General features: G+C 40.3%; 1 protein-coding gene across 1 annotated transcript in view; it reads left to right on the top strand.

The window, feature by feature from the left end:
- The window catches only part of CDC25C (cell division cycle 25C), a 1649736-nt gene that overhangs the window by 56329 nt on the left and 1572232 nt on the right, over nucleotides 1–21175 (top strand). Inside the window, exon 2 of the mRNA XM_044069511.1 lies at nucleotides 16072–16271. Within this exon, the coding sequence (XP_043925446.1) occupies nucleotides 16093–16271 (179 nt within the window). The 5' untranslated portion in view covers nucleotides 16072–16092. The remainder of the gene's footprint in view (nucleotides 1–16071; nucleotides 16272–21175) is intronic.

Below are 21175 nucleotides of genomic sequence, written 5' to 3'. Positions count from 1 at the left end.
TGAAGCAAAGTGCCTCGCTAACGTTATTAAAGTGTAATCTGCACCAGTGGATGGGAAACCTTAAACTTGCCCATTTGGTTTAGTACCTATGTCTGTAGTGAAGAGTCGAAGTCTTGGATAAAAAGATTTTGAAGTAAAATATCTGAGAGGAAGAGGGCAAGAGTTCCATGGTGTAAATTGATTCTTCCAATAGAAATGAGAATAGGATTACCAGATTATGAATGGATATTTTAGTTGATACATAGGTAAACTGTTATACATAACACTAGTTGAAGGTTGTATTTCAAAATGGAAAGAGGGATGATGAAGCAAGGGGGAAGTCGAGGAAAGAGTGGCATTTTGGATGTAGATTCTTGGCAAGAAAAAGTCGTACAGAATATTTTTAAAGTAGCAGAAAGTATTCTGAACCTAGTAAGCATGAGAAGGGAGAAATATGATACCAAGAGAGAGACTGTAAGCAGCAGTACAGAAAATAGGCAAGAGGGGTCTGTATTGGTACTGGAGAAAACAGAGGCAAGAGTGGGATTAGACCAAGGAATCATTTGGGCTACAACTTATTGATTGCCTTCCCTACCAAGGATTGATATCTGAGTATATACAAAGAGAAACTGACGGGGGAATCTGAAGTGAAATGCCTGCTGTGGTAGAATGCTTAGATGCTTCTAGAACAGAAGCTGCTGGTAATTTAAAAAAAAAAAAATAGTTGGGTATATAAAATAGTTCCTGAGAAATATAAGAATCAATTTAGTTGAGATTAGAAAAGATAGGGAAAACTAGAAATGCAATTTACAAGAAAACGATGAGAGGATATATGAATGGTTCCCAAGTATGCAATAAGGCCAAGGAAGTTTAGGGTGTTGGCATTGTGTTTAACACCCCAAACAGACGTTGAGGAATTTTTTCTTAATGTAGATGTCAAATGTTAGAGGTTTGATGGGGAAGAAAGTTAACTGGGAAGAACTGGCGGACTTTCAAAATTCCCTACAGTGTACTATATCTGAAATATTTGTTAAGCAAATGGCTGTAACCAAAAAAATGTTCTTTTGAGCTGAGGCACAAGTCTGAAACTGACTAGACATAGTAAGGCCTTAAGTTATACTTCTGTTGGCTGTCAAAGCAATTACAAGAAAATGGAAATTGGCCTACTTTTAACTGTAGTTGAAGGGTTAGCTATTATAAAAGAGCCAAAAGAACTGGAAGAGTGATATTTTGAAAAGGGAAAGAGCAAATTATGTAGGTGGAAGTTGTGGGAACAGTATATGCGGAATAATATGCAGGAGAAGTAAGATGTATAGGAAGGCAGAAATTCAGCAGTTTATGTAATGTTGGGCCCATGATTTTTTTAAAAGGGAAAAAATACATGATGTATAATGAAAGTAAATGTTAAAACAATTTTTTTCTGTTAATGTTTCTTGGCCTGTTAAGTGATAATTTTAATAAAGGTGTTTTATGAGCACAGTACAGTTGTGTAAGTAAATCTACCATGACCGTGGATGTTCAGATGATTACTGCTGCAGTAGCTACTCCTTCCCACCCCATTTTGTTTGTTTCATTTTTTTTATTTATAAAATTCAATATCCCAAATACAGTTGGTGTAGACTGATCTCCATTTTTTAGTAATTGCTTTTCTGGCAGCCAACAGAATTAAACTTTAAACTTTAAAGCCCTTGCTGTGTCTAGGCAATTCAGATCCTGTATACCAGCTCAAAAGAATGAAGTCCTTGCAGTCACCTGCTTACCCCAAATTACTGAGAGTACTTCCATAGGTAATTTTTTAAAATCTGCCAACTCCTTACACTCGAAACATAAGGCTCCAGTTACCTTTTCACTGTTGCACTTCCAACATTTGCTGTCTACCAGAGGTAAAATTCTTTGAAGTCTACTTGACATATAAAAATATCTATGCAAACACTTCCAGGCAAAGATTCTAAGCCTTCTTAACTTGGTTGCACACTTGGGGGCCATAAATATGTCTCCCCATTGTTTACTTGTAAATTGCTTTTCCAGTCTCCCTTGCTAATCTTTTCTAACCACCTCTGATTCTTACTGTTTATCATGCAATATTTTATGTCCTACTAATTACCCCTAAACAGTTGTTTCTGTTTTAGATTCAACTAAAAACTCTACCAGCGCAGGTTTTTCACTTAAAATCTCCCTATCTCTCTTTTTCCCAGTGCTCAAGTCCTGGTAGGGAAGGGAGTCTCTGGCCTGTAATTCAAATGTTGTCTTGGCCCTATTGCGGTTTATTACCTTTCCTGTTTGCCATTTACTCCCAATATCTTGGTTCTAGCCCCTTTTTGCTATTCTCTGTACATCTACTTGCAGACAATCCTGTTGGCAAAATATCCTCCTTCTTTCTCCATTCTTGTATTTGCTTGGGTCTCAAGTATTTTTCTGCTACTTTATGAATACAATATCCTGTATCATTAAGGATCTGCCTTCAAAATCCTACCCACAGAGTTTCACCTTTGTTTTATTATCCCTTTCCACTTTGAATTCTAACCTTGTGCTTGTTTTATGTTTATGATCCTTAACTATGGAGCTCTAAAACATCCTTTCAAATCAGGTAAACCTAAAGAAACTTTTCTTTTAGAAAGAGCAGCTTGTCCTAATTGACTCTTGCCCTCTTTCCTTCCCAGATAAATTCCTTCAGTTATGTCCACAACTTCTCTGGTTGATAAAAGTATGCCTGACCCATATACGACACTAGAGGGACAAAACATTTTTTCACAGCTTGTATCTTACTATGCATATCCATAAATAAGAGTTTCCAGATTCCAAATTGTACATTTTAGGCTCTTCCCATATGTCTTAAACTGCCATAATAGTCTTTTTAATCTATACTCCTAAAAATTTCCTCTTGTGTTCCCATAAATGTGGGTAGCGCTGAACCAATTCATATGTGGGTACATAAAGGCTATAGCTGTAAATTATCTTCAATTCTATACCCCCAAAAGACGTTGAATGTCTCAAAATGTTCACATCACTAATATTTTGTACCTGATAAATCTAGAAAAGGACATATCTGCAAATGAAGCCATAGATGTTCTTCATCTCACATTGCTGCAGTCCTTACACCTGGGTAGTCCGCTGTCCTCGGTCGGCCCGAATATCAAAGTATTAGGCTGACGTCGGTCAAGGCGCTTAAGACTGACATCAGGACGTCAGTGTACAAATGCGCATGACCGACGTCATATCCTCAGTCTTTTTTGCCGCATGGTCCGATGCAGAAGCAGCGTTGCAAGTGCCGTTCGGCGTTCTGAAATTTTTCGAATACGGAGTTTCAGACCGAGTCAAAGTTGGCTAAGTACCCCGTTGGGGAATATTTTAGTTTTTTCTTGCCTCAGTGGTTTACCAGATGTCAGAAAAAGTGAATAACTGTATTTCTTGTGGGAAGCAGATACCGCATAGAGATTATCATACTTTGTGTATTCCTTGTTTGGGGCCTGAGCACGACGTTGTTGGGTGTCGCTTTTGTGCTAGGTTTAATAAGCGCACTATTGCGAAGGTTAGATTGTGCCAGGTTGGTCTTGAAGCGGTGCAATTACAATATGCCGTCTGTTGCTCCGTCGCCCGCTTCTTCGAAGAAGCGCATGGACAAAGCAGCTAAACCCAGGCAAGAAGAGTCGTCCGTGCGGACGCCGTTTTGGGCGTCGGTGGAACCGGTGGTTCCACGAGGCTTCTCTGGAGTCCCAGGGGAGACTTTGATATTGCAGGATGTGGCCTCTCAGGAGGCAGGTCAGGCTGAAGGGGCTTCTCAGGTTACTGTACTCCCTCCCTTCCTAGGGTGGTTAGGCCCTCTCCTTCTGTTTCCAAGGCTTCTCCCAGAGGCAGGCCAGGTTTAGCTTCTGTTGGTGTCACTCCTAGTTCTTCAGGATCTGTGCCCAAGAAGCACATGCTCAAAATGGCAGAAGATTTAATTACTTTGATTAGAGGTTCTTTGCCCCCTCCTGATAAGAGGCCTAGGGTGGAACCAGAGTTGGGGAGTTTTGAGCAGGTTTCGGATGTTTCAGAGTCTTCGGCTGAAGACTTGCAGAAGTATTCTCCTTATTCGGATTCTGATGTGGATGATTCTACTCCTTCTGTTTCTCCTCCAGAGGATTTTTCTTTTTCAGAGACTCTTCATTCTATGAGGGAACATTTTAAGTGGGAAGGTCAGGACTTCTCTGACTCCAGGAAAAGGCTTAGGGAATTTTTGCTTTTACCCCAGCATAGGCCTTTGGCTATTCCTCCTGTTCTGGATGTTGTGGAGGCTTCACTTAATCCTGATTCTTTGCCTCCTGCTCCTGTTAAGCCGGACATGTATTACAGGGTGCCTGAAGCTCATAAATATCTGTATAAGAGTCCTAGGGCAGACCCAGAAACAGTTAGTCAGGGACCTAAGGGTGTCAAGGCCTCTGTGGTAAAAAATCCGGTTCCTCCAGATAGAGGCCAGAGCTTTGGATAGATGGGGAAAGAAAGTCTATACTTCTTCCACCTTAGCTATGAGGGCTTTGAATTGCCAGTTTCACATGTTGAAATATCAAAACTATCTTCTTTCTCAATTGAAGTCTAAGGTAGATGCTCTGGCGGAAGGCATTGAGTGTAAAGAATTGCAAGATTTGGCACATGTTTCTGAACAGGTGGGTAAGCATTCTTTGCAATGTGGATTTGATGCTGTACAGGCCTAGTCTAGGGTGGCTGCCACTGGGTCAGTTCTTCGCAGGCACGCCTGGCTGAGGGATCAGAATTTATCTGACCATGTTAAAAAAAGGATTTTAGATGCTCCTTTACAGTCTGATGTATTGTTTGGTTCACCTGTGAAGGCAGTTTTAAAGAAAATGGAAGACAAGGCTAAGTCTATGCAGACTGTTAAAGATTTTTTGCAAGTTCAGCCTCCGAAGTTTAGTAGGAATTGGCCTGCTAAGGGGTGGACGTACCCTTCTTATGATTCACAGTCTAGGGGAAGATCTAGACGTGGTAGGGGTAGAGCTCAGGGCTCTTTCAGACCTAGAACAGGGAGTTCACCTGCACAGTCTTCGGGTGAGGGCAGGGGCCAGTCCTTTCGTAAACAGGCCCAATGACCTACCTTTTCAGCTGCCAGAGCCTTGTCTGGCAGCACCTTTGGGAGGAAGGTTGGCACTCTTCAAAGAAAATTGGAATTTGATTACCCAGGACAAATGGGTATTGGATATTATACACCAAGGTTACAGGTTTTGTTTCCATACATTGCCTCCTTTCAAGGGCATGCCAGACGTTCCTCCTCAGCAAAGAATAGAGGCTCACAAACAAATTTCTCTGCTGCTGCAAATAGGGGCCATACAGCCGGTCCCTCTGCCAGAAGTAGGCCTGGGATTTTATTCACGCCTGTTCCTAGTACCAAAGAAGGGGAACACGTGGAGACCAATTTTGGATTTGTCTATCCTCAACACTTATCTGGACATTCCCAAGTTCAAAATGTTGACGTTACAACAGCTTTTACCTCTGCTGGGCAAAGATCACTGGATGGTGACTCTGGATCTCAAGGAAGCTTACCTTCATGTTCCTATCAGGCTAAGTTGCAGGAAGTATCTGCGTTTTCGAGCTGGGACTTCTCATTATCAGTTCTCTGCATTGCCCTTTGGCTTATCTACTGCGCCCAGAGTGTTCACGAAGGTTCTGGCTCCAGTGATAGCTTTCTTCAGGCTAAAAGGAAAACAGATCTATCCTTATTTGGACGATTGCCTGATTCTGGCCAAAGGAAGGGACGAGCTTCTTCATCATTTGCAATATGTGATAGCAGTGCTAAGATGCCTGGGGTATTCTGTGAACGAAATAAAGTCCAGTCTAGTACCCTCTCAAGACATGTGCTTTCTGGGTGTGAGACTGAATACAGCATCCCAGATGGCCTTTTTGACCCCGGACAAACAAAAGAATCTTTCACTTTACTTCCATCAATTGTCTCAACTGTCCAGGCTGACTGCAAGGACAGTCCTTCAAGCCTTGGGGTTCATGGCATCTTGTATTCTGGTGCTTCCCAATGCCAAACTACATATGAGGAAGCTACAATGGTATCTCAAAAATGTATGGACTCAGCACTGCCAAGATATGGACACTGTCATTCAGATAATACCTTGCATTCAAAAGGAATTTTTGTGGTGGGCTCAGGAATGTCACCTAAACAAGGGACTCTCTGTGACCCGGCCAGAGGCGAGTCAGATTCTAACGACAGATGCCTCAGACAAAGCACAAAAAGGTTTCATCCCACAGCTTGGAAAGTGGATGCTCTTTCTTTCAATTGGAGCAATCTTCATGTGTATGCCTTTCCACCTCTGCCTCTCCTCCCAAAGGTACTCCTAAAGGTCAGACAGGACAAGCCGAAGATGATTCTAATAGCTCCAGATTGGCCTCTACAGCACTGGTACCCATTACTGAAGTCTGGTTCGGGAGCCTCCATGGCCTTTGCCTTCGATTCCACACCTACTGTCTCAAGAGAACAGTCATTTACTCAATGTCAAACTTCACTCTCTTCACCTAACAGCCTGGCATATTCTGTTTTAAACCCTGGAGGGTCTCCGCTTCCGCAGCAAGTTTTGAATGTTATTTTGGAGGCCAGAAGGCCTAGTACAAGGAAAGTATACGCAGATAAATGGAAGAGATTTTTATCTTTGAGTGCAGCAAAGGAATTTGATGTTGCTAAGCCTAATTTAAGTGTGGCTCTTCAATATCTTGCTGAGTTACTGGACAAAGGTTTGTCCTTCTCTTCTATTAAGATTCATGCTGCAGCAATTTCTGCTCACTATGACTGTGATCCACCATTGTCTTCTCATCCTTTGTTTAAGCAATTCCTTAGAGGGGCAAAGAATATAAGACCCCCACGTAGAGCTCCTACTCCTGCTTGGGATCTCAATTTTGTGTTGGAGAAACTCACTCTACAACCTTTTGAGCCTGCAGCTACTGCCGAGTTGAAATATTTATCATGGAAGACTGCTTTTTTGTTGGCCATTACCTCTGCGAGAAGGGTTTCTGAATTACAGGCCCTTATGGCAGTTGAGCCTTTCTTAATTTTCCATAAGGATAGGGTATCTTTACGTACTAATCCCTCCTTCATGCCTAAGGTGGTTTCTAGTGTGGCTTTAAACCAAACTATTCATTTGCCTACTTTTTATGCAAACCCCCAAAATAAAGGGGAAAAGATTTTGCACACCTTGGATATACACAGGCAGTTGCGATATTATTTGAGCAGAACTAAAGGGTTCAGGCAGTCTCAGCAGTTGTTTGTTTCTTTTGCTTTGGGTTCTCAGGGCAAGCCTGTGTCAAAACAAACTATTTCTAAGTGGATTGGGTTTTGTATTGCTTTCTGTTATTCCCATCATGGTAAGGAAGTTCCAGCTGGGATTAGGCCTCATTCCACTAGAGCTACTGCCACTTCTACAGCTTTTTTAAGGGGGGTGGCAACTACAGATATTTTGGAGGCAGCTACTTGGAGTTCAGTGCATACTTTCTCTAAGCATTACCACCTTCCACTTTACTCTAAATCTAGGGCTGGGTTTGCCACTGCTATTTTACAGGGCATTTTGGCAGCTCCTGCTACTTTATAGTTTTGCCATCCTCCCTTACCTCTGCTTTGGGATTCTACCCAGGTGTAAGGACTGCAGCAATGTGAGATGAAGAACATAGTACAGTTTTGTACCTACCATAAATGTAGATGTTCGAAGATCCACATTGCTGCAGTCCATTTTACCCTCCCTCCTTCCCCTCTGTTAGAGGCGGTTGTGTGGTTTGGGTTGTAAATATTGTACATATTGTATATATATTGTTCATATGTTTAGTGCAAGGGTGGTTGGTTGTTTTTTGCTGTCTTTTGGTTTTTGACCTTTCTGTTTAGGGTCTTCTGACATCTGGGGCAAGAAAAGACTGAGGATATGACGTCGGTCATGCGCATTTGTACACTGACGTCCTGATGTCAGTCTTAAGCGCCTTGACCGACGTCAGCCTAATACTTTGATATTCGGGCCGACCGAGGACAGCGGACTACCCAGGTGTAAGGACTGCAGCAATGTGGATCTTCGAACATCTACATTTATGGTAGGTACAAAACTGTACTTTTCTTGATTTACCATACCAATTATATCCTTGTATTTCTGATTTCCTTAATTTTTGCTAATGACTCTAGTATATAAAGGGGAAAATACACTCCTGCCTGCTTCCTCTGTTCAAACATAGCTTATTTGAGAGGAACCCTCCTACTTTCTTAATTCAGATCCTTTTGTATATCCTTGTAGTTTACCTTTATTGTATCAGAGTGGAAATGCTTTCAATGACTATTCAAATCTCAACTTAAGCTGTCAAATACTTTCTCTGCATCAAGACCCACCAACAGATGTATTTTCTTGCATTATACTTCTCTGGATAATCATTGTTCTAATTAATGTCAAATGCCCCCCCCCCCCCCAAAAAAAAAAAAAAAACACACGGTTGCAGATCTATCACTTTTTTCAGCTCCTTTGCCATTGTTTTAGTTGGTATAGACATAAACCGCTTGGTAACTGTGGTTTAAAATTGAAATGGGTTTATATGAAGCTGGGTCTGAAGGGTCTTTCTCATTTTGAAGTGATGCAGCCAGCACAGCTTTTTTTCAACATGTTGATGCTTCCCCCTCCTTTTAAAATACTGTTAAAATCTTCCAGATTTTTATGACTTTCTTCCCTCCTAATTTTTAGATGTCCTCATTGGTACTTTTTTGAGGTCTTATCAGACTTGGACACTCCTTAACCGGGAAAAGCCGGAAGACACAACAACATCCGACTTGGACACTAAAAATAGTTGTCTGGAACTTAAGATCCCTTGTATGTTAAACTCCTAGCAGTGTTTTAAAACTGGTAAAACAACTTGATTGTCCATCTTAACACAAAATACCATCTTAACACAAAATACAACCTTATACTTGTTAGATGGACCCAAATACAAAATCTGGTACTTAAAATTCTTAAGCAGATACAAGTTCAGTGTTAAATACCCTTTTAGAACACCGTGTTCCAGTACTGAAGTTACAAGATCAGCAGCACTTTTTCCATCTACAGATATTTCCGTCTAAACTGTAAGACATCAGGATAGTGGCACTGAACTTTGGCTTACTCCTGTATTGTATAACAGTATGTGCTTTCAATCCTGGACTCGTGATTTCTCATTTAACCCATGTTTACAGTACAAGGATTAATTTCCCCAAGTTAAGAGGATATGGACAGTCATTGATGTCATATTTCTAACATTTCATGTTCCAGTTTTGAGCTTTCTGAAAATGTATCTTTTTGATGGAGATGCTAAATTTTTCAGAATCCAGGTCTCCCATTTCCCCTTCCTGTTCCAGCACAATCGGTCACAACTGAGGTCTCTTGACTTTGCTTGGGGAGCAATGTCTATGGAAATAAGTGTAGGGTCTTTGCAGCAAAAAGTCTAACCAAAACATGAACATAAGAGATGCTAGCACTTTGGAAATGTTCTCCACTGTAATCTGCAGTCCATGAGACCTCTGCAAACCTTTATAGACCATACCTTAGTGATGTGCTGCATAAGCAATGCAGAACTGGATCTTGCTCTATGCATGTTAACTTGAGAGATTTTCAGCACAATCGTTCTACTAGTATCTTGCGTATTGTCAGACCAAAGTTGTGTGGCAGACGGTCTGAGCAGGATCAAGGCAGACCCTCATGAATTAAATGCGCAGGAAGGTCTACGAATTGATCCAACTGTGGGGGCAACAAATCAAATGGATCTATTTGCCTCTGCTCACAGTGATCATTTGGCTAAGTTCTGCTGTAGGACTCTGCAAAAAGGCTTGGAAGACTGGTGCATTTTTTTTTTCCTTGGTTAGTAATATTCTTGTATAGTTTCACTCCTTCCACTAATATCTAGAGTCATTCTGAAGATTCCGAAGCACTCCTGAAAGATGAATGTGATGACTCTCTTCTAGTTTAAGGAACTTTCTCCCTTCTGGCAATAGCCAGGGGCAATTGCCACAAGCTTCCTCAGTCTGGATTTATTTAAGCAAGATTAGGGGGTGTTTGTATCCTGAACCCGAACTACAACTGACTGAATAAGTAGGAAAAAGGTGGCTGAAAGCTCATAAAATTCTGCGCATGTACAGTAGCTATTAACGAAGGCAAGAAAGCTTGGTATTCTATTTCATATTGGTAACTAGAACAGATTTTTTTTCTTCTTGGTTCCACGAAAAAGAGCAGCCATTCAGGGATAGTGTTACAGTCTCTACATTATTTTTTGCAAGCCAATATCAAGTGGCTTGTCTTGCTCCTCAAACAAGGTTCACTTGCTGGCCATTTTAGTATGCCTGCCCATGAATCCCCCAACTTCTGTGCAGTGTTGTAAAAGAAGCCACTTAGAAAATGAGTAGCTCCTCCTTTGAATCTTGTGCTAGAAGACTAACTTGCTCCTTTGAGACAGCTCATCAGGCTGATCTATTCGTTTTTAAATAAAAAAAAAAAAAACATCTTGTGTAACACACAGGTAATCCTATATTTATATAAATGAAAATAAACCATACTGACATTTTCAGTTGCAAACATTGTACATTATAATCTATCCAATATGTCTGTCCAACATTATGTAGTTTATTCAATTCCTGCCTTCATTAAACCTTGTTCTTTCTCTAAAACCTTATTCTGCACGTATTGTACCCACAATTCCATTTTTTTCTGTGAAATTTGCTCCTATTCTTTCTTAAAGAGGTCACTTCCAGTTTTAGCTCTTACTATTTTCACTACTTCTAATACAGATGGATTAGACTTGATTTTTCATTTTCTAATGGCTTTTTTGGTAGCCATCATAATTAGACTTGACAAGGCCTTGCTGTGTCTAGGCTATTCTGATTCTGTATCATAGCACAAAATTTTCCCTAGTTAATACAATTTGCTAACCAAGCATCTCTGACAGAGCAGTCTCCAGGGAATCTTTAAAGTCTACCAACTCATTCCACTCCCAGCAAATATGTTCCCAGTTGCCTCTTTCTTCCCCATCATACTTCCAAAATTGCTGTTTATCTGAGGAAAACATTTGTTTGGAATGGTTTACATAGGTATTTTTATACCCAAAGTATGACTCCAAAGATCTAAATCCTTATAGATTTTGTTGCATATGTATTGGAATGATTATCTTAACCTACTTGACTCTTGACCTCTTCCCCTCCCAGATAAAAATCCTTATTCTTTATTGATATCCACAACTACTCTGATTAGTTTTATACTAAAGTCAGGGAGATTTTAAAGGCTAAACATTTTTAATGTCTGTGTCTTATCCATATCCATAAAACAGAGTTTCCTGTTTCTCATTTTTTGTAGTATCTTTTATTTAGTCTCTTCCCACATCAACTGCCGTAACAGAATCTCTTTTAATTCATACGCCTAAGTACCTCATTTTGTTATGTCCCCATAAATATAATATTGCTGAACCAGTTTGTGTGTGGGTTCATAGTTTACAGCTGTTGCCTTTTTATCTTAATTTTCTATCGTAAAAAGACTAACTTGTCTCAGTGTTTCACAACACTGAAATGTCCTTTTTTGGTTTTGTCAGGTGTAAAATATCTGCAAGTAAAGCCAACTTTTCTTGACTATGAAATGGAGTGCAGCCACAAATGCAGAAGCAGTGTGATAAATATAGTGAAGTAAACAGGCAAACCAATGTGTTCTTTCACCAGAAGCAGTCACTTTAATACGATAAAATCACCAGAGACTTGGCACTTTCGGCTTTTACAATCCAGGCTTAATAAAAATTCACAACAGTCACATTAATAGGAAGAACAGACTGACATAATTTACTGTAACATCATGCATTCATGAATAATATAATATACTAGTTTATGATCAACATCCATGTTAGAATTAGTGCGATAACAGAATAAAATACTAAGTAATAAAACCATATATATGTTGAATTATTTAAAAATATTTTAAATTTTTTGGTATTCAAAGATGAATTTTTCCAGCAAAAATCAGGTGTGGCCATGGGGGTGAAATGTGCCCCAGTTTTTGCCAACCTGTTCTTGGCTGAATGGGAAAAGAGGTATGCATTTTCTTCCTTTTCATCCAGGATACATGTGTATTGTAGATTATTGGATGATGTACTTAGTTTGGAGAGAAACAACGTTTGAAGTGGCAGAATTTTTGAATTGCATTAATACCACCACTCAGTACCTAAAGTTCACCTATAGGGTACAACAAAATGAAATTGATTGTTTAGATTTTCTTCTCTCAAAAGATAATTGCACAGGAGAACTATCATCCAACATATTTAGGGAATAGACCTATGCTAATATATTATTGCATTTTGACAGTTGCCATCCTGAACACCAGCATAGGAGCGTAGTCAAGGGACAGATGGTCAGGCTGTTCAGGTTGATCAGTAATGACAAATTTTCTGAAGAATTGTTTTAAGTTGATAGGGTACTCCTTGTCCTTGAACATCCCAATTAAGCTTTTACTGTCAACTAAGAGAGGTAACCAGGAGCTGTGCAACTAGGTTCCTACCCATCCTAAGAGGGGGGGGGTCACAGTAATATTAATGTAAATCATGATGATGGCTCCAAAAATTATGATTTTACCATTTAATCAAGATGCCTCACATTTAAAGGGAAGTATGAAGAAAATTTGGGGAGCCTTATTAGACGATTAACTGAAAAACAAATTAGGGTCAGAGTCTGTTTTCAGTAGAGGCAAAAATATTTAAAGACATTTTGGAGAGGGACATGGATACTAAAAAGAACAATTGTGTCTCTAGGATGCACAAATGTGGCTTCTGTTCAAGCTGCAGATTTATTAATGACCGACCCTATGTCCAGATTGACTCTTATGGTAGGAACTTGGTGTCCAGGGCGCTGTAATCGTAACACTAAAAATGTCTGTATTGTTACCTGCATTTCCTGCCCTGCATTTTGTATAGGCAAGACCACCAGGAAACTACACGACAGAATTATAGAACACAACAGGGATATTAAAAATGCAAAGTGTACCAGTGCCCTTTACAACACAGTTGAGAGTGTGCGAATTTCAAAAAGTTCCTATTTTTTGTTGTTAGTTTTGGTCCGTACAAGAGGGGGCACCATTTACCTTCATCTGCAGATCAAGGAAACTGGCAATTGAGGCTCAATGCCAGGGTGAAACCTGGAATTAATGACAATTTCCATCTTTAGTACCTTGAAAAAAAAAAAGAGCAAAACCAGTTGCTTCACAGCAGTCTTATCGAGGTAATTCCTTAATTTCTCTTTAGCACTCTGCAATTGCACCTGTTCTAATGAGATTTTTTTTTGTATTCTGCAATACTTTAACCATTGTCATTCCTTCTCAGTAACATTTTAGTTCTTTACCATATCTCTTTCCACCCTATTTTATCTCCCTTTGTATCACTTGAGTAACTTCACTACCCATGCCTTAAAAATCCTCTTAACAGGTGGGGAAGCACCAGTGGGTTTTATTTTATTACCCTACATTTTAATTTTAGTTATTGGTGCATGATCTTAAATTATTAGCTGTATATAAATCTTTCAATTAAATGCATGTATTCCTGTGAAATATAACTTGCCTAGCCTAGTTTCATACCTTCAGGAATATGCAATTTCGCTTCAAACTTGTACTACTGAACTTGGATCTTCCATACGAAGTATTTTCATAAACTTCAAAAAATTTGCCCTCCTTTTGTTTTATATTATCCCTTCTAGGCCACCCAGATCCTCACTGTTGCAAAACAAATTTCAGTCCCTACATATAGACAATGGAATCTAAATACAGACTTGCATAATCTTCCTCCCTTGCCAGTTGATCCTTGGTAAGCTTTCCGCTGTTGGGAGTTTTCTCACAATTAAGTATTCCTCTTTTCCTTTTTCCCAGATACTCTGCGGAATAACTATCCAGAAATCCTTTCTTTATTAAATTCACATGCTCCATTCGTTTTAGGTGTCATCATTAACATAGTTATTTGCACTCATCATTTTTTAGTATAGTTCACTGCTTTCTTTTTTGTATATATCTGCGAAACTGATGTTTTTGTTATACAGGTGGAAATAACTTCTTACAGCTTTAAGTGTCTAGTTTCGGCTTTTATGTCGCATGCATACACTGAAGTGTGGCTCTTTTTTTTTTTAACAGGTTCAAATGGATACAAGAAACTGTCGCACCTTAGACAGGAATCCTCTTGTTTGTCCAACAAAGTACACTCATATCTTTTGTATTTCCTCCTTGGCATGTTCTTAATCAAAATGTTCATGCTCCAGGAATATATTGTGAAAATAGCTGGATGCAGCAGTTTGCATCTCCATACCCACTTCTTGATATTCCCCAATAACTGGAATACATTTATTTATCTTCCTGGTGCACAGTGAGTAATAATTTTCCAGTAATACTATACTGTCTTCCACATTTTAGTACTGTGTTCTTCTGCCAGAGTTTTGTCATAATCGAATCTTTCTGCTGTTACGATTGCATCTTTATTAAATGTCAGGGTTGCTCTCTCATGGCCAGGTTTGGAGCATACACACTGCCCTTTCTGTTAAATGCTATGGAATGCCAGTACAGTTGCTTATTTGCGCTTTCATGAAAATTATCCTGTGTATTGCTTCGTTTCTCTGGTACTGCAGAAAATCTCTGGTTTTCTTAACTTGCTCTATCCTCTAATGATAACAATTTTTATGAAGCTGCTCAGTCTCGTAGTCAACCAACCTTTTCTTCATTTTGATGACTTTGCAGCTTTGTCAGCTCATCCGGAGTATATTTTTAAAGCTCCTTTATTTTTTCCAGCCTTTTGTTACTTGAGTTGATGTACTTTAGAGTTTCATTCACTTTAATCTGTTCTGAGCACATTAACTATTATATTTGTTTTCCTCTAGATTACTGAAAGTCATGTCCTGCACCAAAGCTGGAGCTTTAACTGCCTTATGCTGAGCAGCTGCAGGATTCTTCCCACCCAGTGTGTTCTCCTTACATTTTGTAATGTTCTTTCAGGTTCTCGAATTTGTTTTGCTGGCATCTTGGCAGCGACTTAATGGCCATTTAATGAAATTTACCCCAAAAGACAAATTAAGTAGCGCTCTTTTCTGAGTTTGTTTTCACACTGGGAGAGCTGAAATTAAGCTGTTACTCATTGTGCAGCCATCTTGGAAGTCTCCACTTATTTGAGGTTCTTGATGTAAGCTACAATTTTACAAATTTCCCAGTTCTGTGCAAGAGGAGTAGTAGTTAAAAGCTCTCATGATGGAGTCAGCCTTATCTTATTTTCTACAAAGATTGGGATTTCTTTAGGCATAAATGAAGGGTTAGTTCTCAAGTGGTCAGACTTTACCTTAAGCCAAGCTATCCATTCCCCTGTCTTTCCAGAACTTGATGAGGGAGAAGGTATGTCCAGAGACCACTCTGGTGCTATCTTGCCAGGCATAGTTTCTGTAAGTAATCTAGAAATAGCAACTTGGTCCTCAGTGCATGCTTTTTCAAAGCAAACAGTTCTGCAGGAGCTCCTGGACTCTCATCTTTCCTCCCTGTCATGTTATATTGTGGTAATGAAGTATTTTATAGCTTGGGTTTCTACAGTAGTGATCCTTTGAAGAACATAGTACAGTTGTACAAGTACATTTACCATGGTCACTACTGTAATAGCTTCTTCCTCCCATCATACCCCTTATCTTTGTTTATTTATTTTGCTCTGGTGAGGATCTCTAGTTTTAATTTGATTTGATTGACTTGACTTTTTTCCAATGGTCTTGTTTGCATACAACCTCTGAAAGGCTTGACATCCAAGCCACCCCTTTTTCCTTCTTTCCTTCAACTTTGCGCAAGCAGAATAACTGGTGGGTTGCATGGAAGGTGCCCTCTAAGCTTTGGAAGTTGTCAGGCTGTTGTATTCTGTGCAAGATATAAACCATATGGCTAAGGATGGTGCAGTCATGATGATTTTAACATCTACTGTTCTGAGACTACTTGCACAAATGATTTCTTCATGGCAAGTATGTAAGTTTTTCTTTGTTTTAAAGGCTTCTGTAATTTTTTGGCTTAACAAATCATATGTTTGCAACAGAGATGTGGCCATATCTGTGTAACTTGTTTTATTTTTCCTTAGAAAATTCACCAGAAGTTGACAATGACTGACAGCCCATCTGCTGCTTTTGAAGGTTCTGGTGCAAATCTCCATATGAAATCTCGCTGCAGGATGTTATTAAATCTGGTGTGGGATAGAGGCTCAGTTCCATTTTCTCCTGAGCCAATGTCCCCGATCTCTACGTTGACCACAGACTTCAGTAATCTCAGTGCCTGTAACAGGTAGGACTTTAAATTTTCTTGTTATTTGTATGAACCTGTGTAATATGGGTCATGGAAGTTCACACATTGAATACATAATGATTTTAATGTGGTATTGACATACCTAGATTCTGTTCTACAGATGTCATGAATGCTTGTATTGTGCTGTGTGTGGGGGTTGTGCTGTTTTGACTACAATGGAATTGGAATTTGAATATTGCACTTAACTGCTTATAAACTTCTCTATTGGTACTTTTAGCTGTGCATTCCCTGCATTTATTCTGAAAGCTTAAAATGAGGAACACTGTAAATTGTAGTTGGGCATTATAAGTCCTTCATTTCTTTTTTGTCATGAAATGATGCGTGCTAGCAAATCAAGAAAACATGTTAGTGGTATTATTCCAAACGTGTACCTAAAGCAGCATATGTCAACATTAACTTGTGTGTAGGCTGTATTGTCTAGATAGTGGAAGTGATCATTGTCTCCCCAAGTTGTATGATCCATCAATATCCTACTGAGCTTTTTATTCTATTAGATTTTTGTACTGGTAAAAATCAAGCAAATGATCATCTGGTGTATTCTGCTGAAATGGCTGATTTTGCAGTGTACTTGAGCTGTTGTTCACAGGTGGTATGATTGTTACTGGGCTACTCCTTTTTGTGGTGGTGTGCTTTGTTGAGGCATGAATCCTGGAATTTTCTGATGCTGATCCTACTTGCTTCCAAGCAGATGTTTGTCATTGTGTCTTGTTACTTCCTGGGTGACCATTTCTGTGGGCTTGGTGCTTGGGAAACAGCCATGAAGAAATTGTACATGTCTGAATCTGGCAAATTGTCTGTTGTACAGGCTTACCTGTTGGAAGAAGGTGATCTCTTGCTTGTAGACTTGGGTTAAAAATGAGAACATTACTTTCTACGAACTGTGTTTTGTTGTCGCTGTGTGTCTTATGGTAATTATGAAAACTTCATAGTTTTGTTCCTTTTCCTATCTGTTCTGTTAATATTCCAGCTGTGCATACTTCTGAGTTAACTCTTGAATTGAATTGTCTTATTCGATCTTCATTAGATTATAAACATGACCTACATTATACCACAACTGGTTTACCATAAGGAAATGCACCCACCTGAAAGTTAATTCTCCTTTATTCATTATATTGTAGGATTTGGTTTTGGTTCATTACCTTTTAAAGTGTCTCTGCTTTCACCATAATGCACAGTGGCATTTGTAGCCCAAGTTCAGAGAATTCTGTTCTATTTTCTTATCCTTTATTCCAAGTAGAGTTTTACACAGTGCTTCTGCACATATATGCCACAAGTAGTTTGTATCCTGTGCCTTAAATATATTTGAAACCTTAGTATCGAATGTCCCTTTCATTCTTCCTCAACTCAAGTCTCTCGGGAGACTTAAACCTCGACATGGCTATTAATAGGACGTGCTGGAGGGATAGATTCATCACCCAAAGACTCCCTATGCTGTGGAATAAAATCCCGGTATATGTGAGGCAGAGCACCTCGCTGGCCTTGTTCAAGAGAAATCTTGACCAATGGATGGGAGATCGCAGATATACCCCAGGGATTACCTCAGTGTCACTGCTCAACAGAGGCACAGCAAAATAATGGGTATAGTTCCCCTTACTAAAGGGGTGGCGTAAGCCACAAAACTATGGGCTAGGCTTGTAAATGCCCTCGGGCAGATAGCCTAGTATGAACCTATGAACCTATGAACTTGTAGGTACTTGATACAACTCGAGCTCCTCCCTCTACCTACAATGCCCTAGTTAGCCAACAATACCTCAGATCTTGTTTGCTGCTATCTCACACTGAATGCAGATCCCTCTGAGCATTAAATTTAGATTTTACATTAATTTCCAGCTTTTTCTTCTAAGTGGTTATCCTTTTTTATTTAACTTTATACTTCTAAACTTTCATACATCTTGGTACTCTCTAACCTACCATAGCTGGTACTTGTCCTTTTCCATCTTAAACTTTTTTTTTCTACCCATTAGATGGTATTCTATTGCTGGTAGTCTGCTTACCACTTTTTAAAAAATTATCTCCCTTCCTTTCTCAAAAGCCCCCCACCCTGTATAACAGAAAAAGATAAATCAACAGATTTTAGAGTGCACTTTCTGTGGGCATAAGATTCCCCAATTCTGATGCCCACAGGAAGTGTCTACTGCCTCAGAGCAGTGCACCTCAACACTAGCTGTTCATTTAATTCAAGAGCTCAGTTGTTGTTGTTTGTCTTTCGGCTTTTCCCGGTAAGGGGTCGCCACAGCGAAACTACGGTCTGCTAATGATTGGCAGATTTTTACGAAACGCCGAGGTGCCAGCTCACAACCTTCAACGAAGGCACACCCACTTACGCACGCATGTCTTTCGAACGCTACCCAAACACTGGGAGGACATGCAGACTCTACACAGATGGCACTCAAGCCCAGCTGAGAATTGAACGGGAGAACCTCTTGCTGTGAGGTAACAATACTACTGCCGTACCACCATGGCATACGGGTGAAAATAAGATGGTTATTAAAGGTTTGCTTCCTCCATCTTCATGGGGTTCAAACCCCTGACAAATCTGCCAAGTCAGGTTCAAAGCTCAAGGAATCTTGTAGGAAGATTTTCCAAAGTCTGCTACTTGAATTTCACATCCTGGGAGCCACCAAAAAAAAAAAAATCCAGAAAATTTCAGATCAGACTTTATCAGATCCTAAGAAAAGCCACTATGATCCCATGCCTTTGGATCATATTGTCATTCCATCAAAATGTTCTCAAATCCATTCACCAGAGTTCACAATCTAACTTCTTGGATGTTTTCTCTTCAGGGGACACCAAGGAGAGAGTCTAGACCATAGTTGACCACCTTGTCCATTAGGTCCTTGAAGTTTGTCAGAAGCAGACATGGATGATGAAGAAAATTCCTCATCACTCTGATTTTAAATGGGAGTTCTCCCATCTGTGTCTCCCATCAGATCCTAGAGCCTCCCGTCCACCTTCCATGTTGTGATATCTCAATCTCCTTTGATCCATCCACAGGTTTCAGACCATTGGATCTGGCAGCCCCGAGAGTCTGTCATATTCAAAGACAGCTAGGTCTCTAAATTTGATGGCCTCCCTGACCAGTTCCTTTCTGGATCCATTGGATTGGGAAGAGGCTTGGAGCAGAAGCATCAGAGCTGGATTCAGGGGTTTGGAATCCACCCTGATGTTATCGGAACCATCCTTGCCCCCTCAGTGTTGGCTCTGCTCCGACACCTTCTTCCAGGCACTGATCAGGCAGGCTTGGGGCCTGGCAGCTGTGGTATTTTTAGGTGTGTGGCCAGCCATGGCTTCTCCTGGTAAATTGATCTTTGAGGTAGTCTAGGGCTTTCTGTCAACTGTGGTATTGGATTACGGTTTCATTTTTGGGTCCTAGATCTGTTCCTCCAGGTTTGTAGCTCTGAGCCTTTCAGGCCTACTCCACATGGACAGCCAGTACCTTTTTCTTTTTATTAGTATCCAGATGGCCCCCATCAAGAAACTACCCCTTTTTTTCAGATACCTCTCTGGATCATCTTGCTGAAGAGCTTTCCTGAAAAGGAATGCGCAAAAGGAGACAGTCCCCTATGGAATCTATAACTGAGGATATCTCCACTAGATGACTTCCATTTGGAGACATCCTGGGAATCCTGAAACGACAAGGTGGATGGTCTTCAGGTACTTCCCTTGGAGTCAATTTTTCTGGAAGCTTTTGGTTCTGGCCCATGTACATCTTGAGTGAGTAGAGCGAGCTTGTAAATTTTGATCTCCTCCAGGGCATGGAAAGAACTTGGCTCTGAAGCAATTTCCCAACACCTAGAACATTTTTGGCGAATTTAAAGGACAGACCTCATTGGAGCCAAGGAGTCTAGTTGGTGCTGTGGTGGTGGTGGCAACCGTGAAGAAGGAACTAGCAGAGCAGAGTTACTTTGTCCACCCCCAGAATAGAGCCCAGGTTGTTGGGCAAGTTTGGATAGTGCATATTTGCTTTGAGGTCCCTGAATTTAGTGCACTTCACAAGATTATAGAGGGTTTTGACCAAGAAACTTTCCAAATCCCTCCTAGGAGTCCATGTCTGTAGAGGACTACAGAAGGGCCGCTTCGCAGTTTATTTTCTTTTTAATATCCATTTCCAGTGTGCCCATGAGGGTTATCTCCCATGCTGCAGTGGGTACTCCATGGGTGGTTGGTTATCGGAAGATATGCCTGGATGCTATTGCGCATCTCTGTGGAGTCTTTCATCAGTGCTTCCTTTGATGGAACATCTTTGTTTGGTCCTGTGTATTTAAAGAAATAAAAATAAAAAACTCTCTCCCAGAGTTAACAGGATGTCTGCTGTAGGGATATGCTTTGTACCCCTCAACAATCCTTGTTTGGAATCGGAGGAGGTTAGATAATGTGGTTTTGTAAATCCCGGGGACTTTTCCAGGATTCATGTGGGGACATCTCCAGAAGTGTAGTGGTGGTTGTAAAATGGAAGACTGTCCTCTCAACAGAGGACGCCCACAAAACCAGGGTTTTTGGGATTGTTTTTCGGATGGACCCTTTCAGCACTCCTGAAGGGTTGCCAGACTACTCACTTCTGGAATTATTGGGGAGGCACTTGTCTTTGCACCCAGATGCCTGGGCTTCAATAGCAAGATTATTGGGTGCTAAAACTTGTATCCAGAGGTTAGTTTATGCCATTTTCCCAGGTTCTCCCAAAGAAAAGAAGGCTTCCCAATGTTCCGCCCAGTCAGAGTGAAGTTACAGCTCTAGAGTTACAAAATCTGCTAGACAGAGTTGTCCAGGGGGTCCCATCAGACCAAAGAGGGTTCTAACTTGTTCAAGATTTTGCCAGAGAAGTCTGGGGACTTCAGACCAATTTTGGATCTAAGCAGCCTGAACCAGTTTGTAAAGAAGTCAAA

Source organism: Protopterus annectens, chromosome 4.part0 (assembly GCF_019279795.1).
Source record: "Protopterus annectens isolate FY-2018-M chromosome 4.part0, PAN1.0, whole genome shotgun sequence".
Classification (NCBI taxonomy): domain Eukaryota; kingdom Metazoa; phylum Chordata; order Ceratodontiformes; family Protopteridae; genus Protopterus; species Protopterus annectens.
The sequence above is the reverse complement of the archived record's forward strand: the minus strand, read 5'-3'. Positions and strand labels throughout refer to the sequence as shown.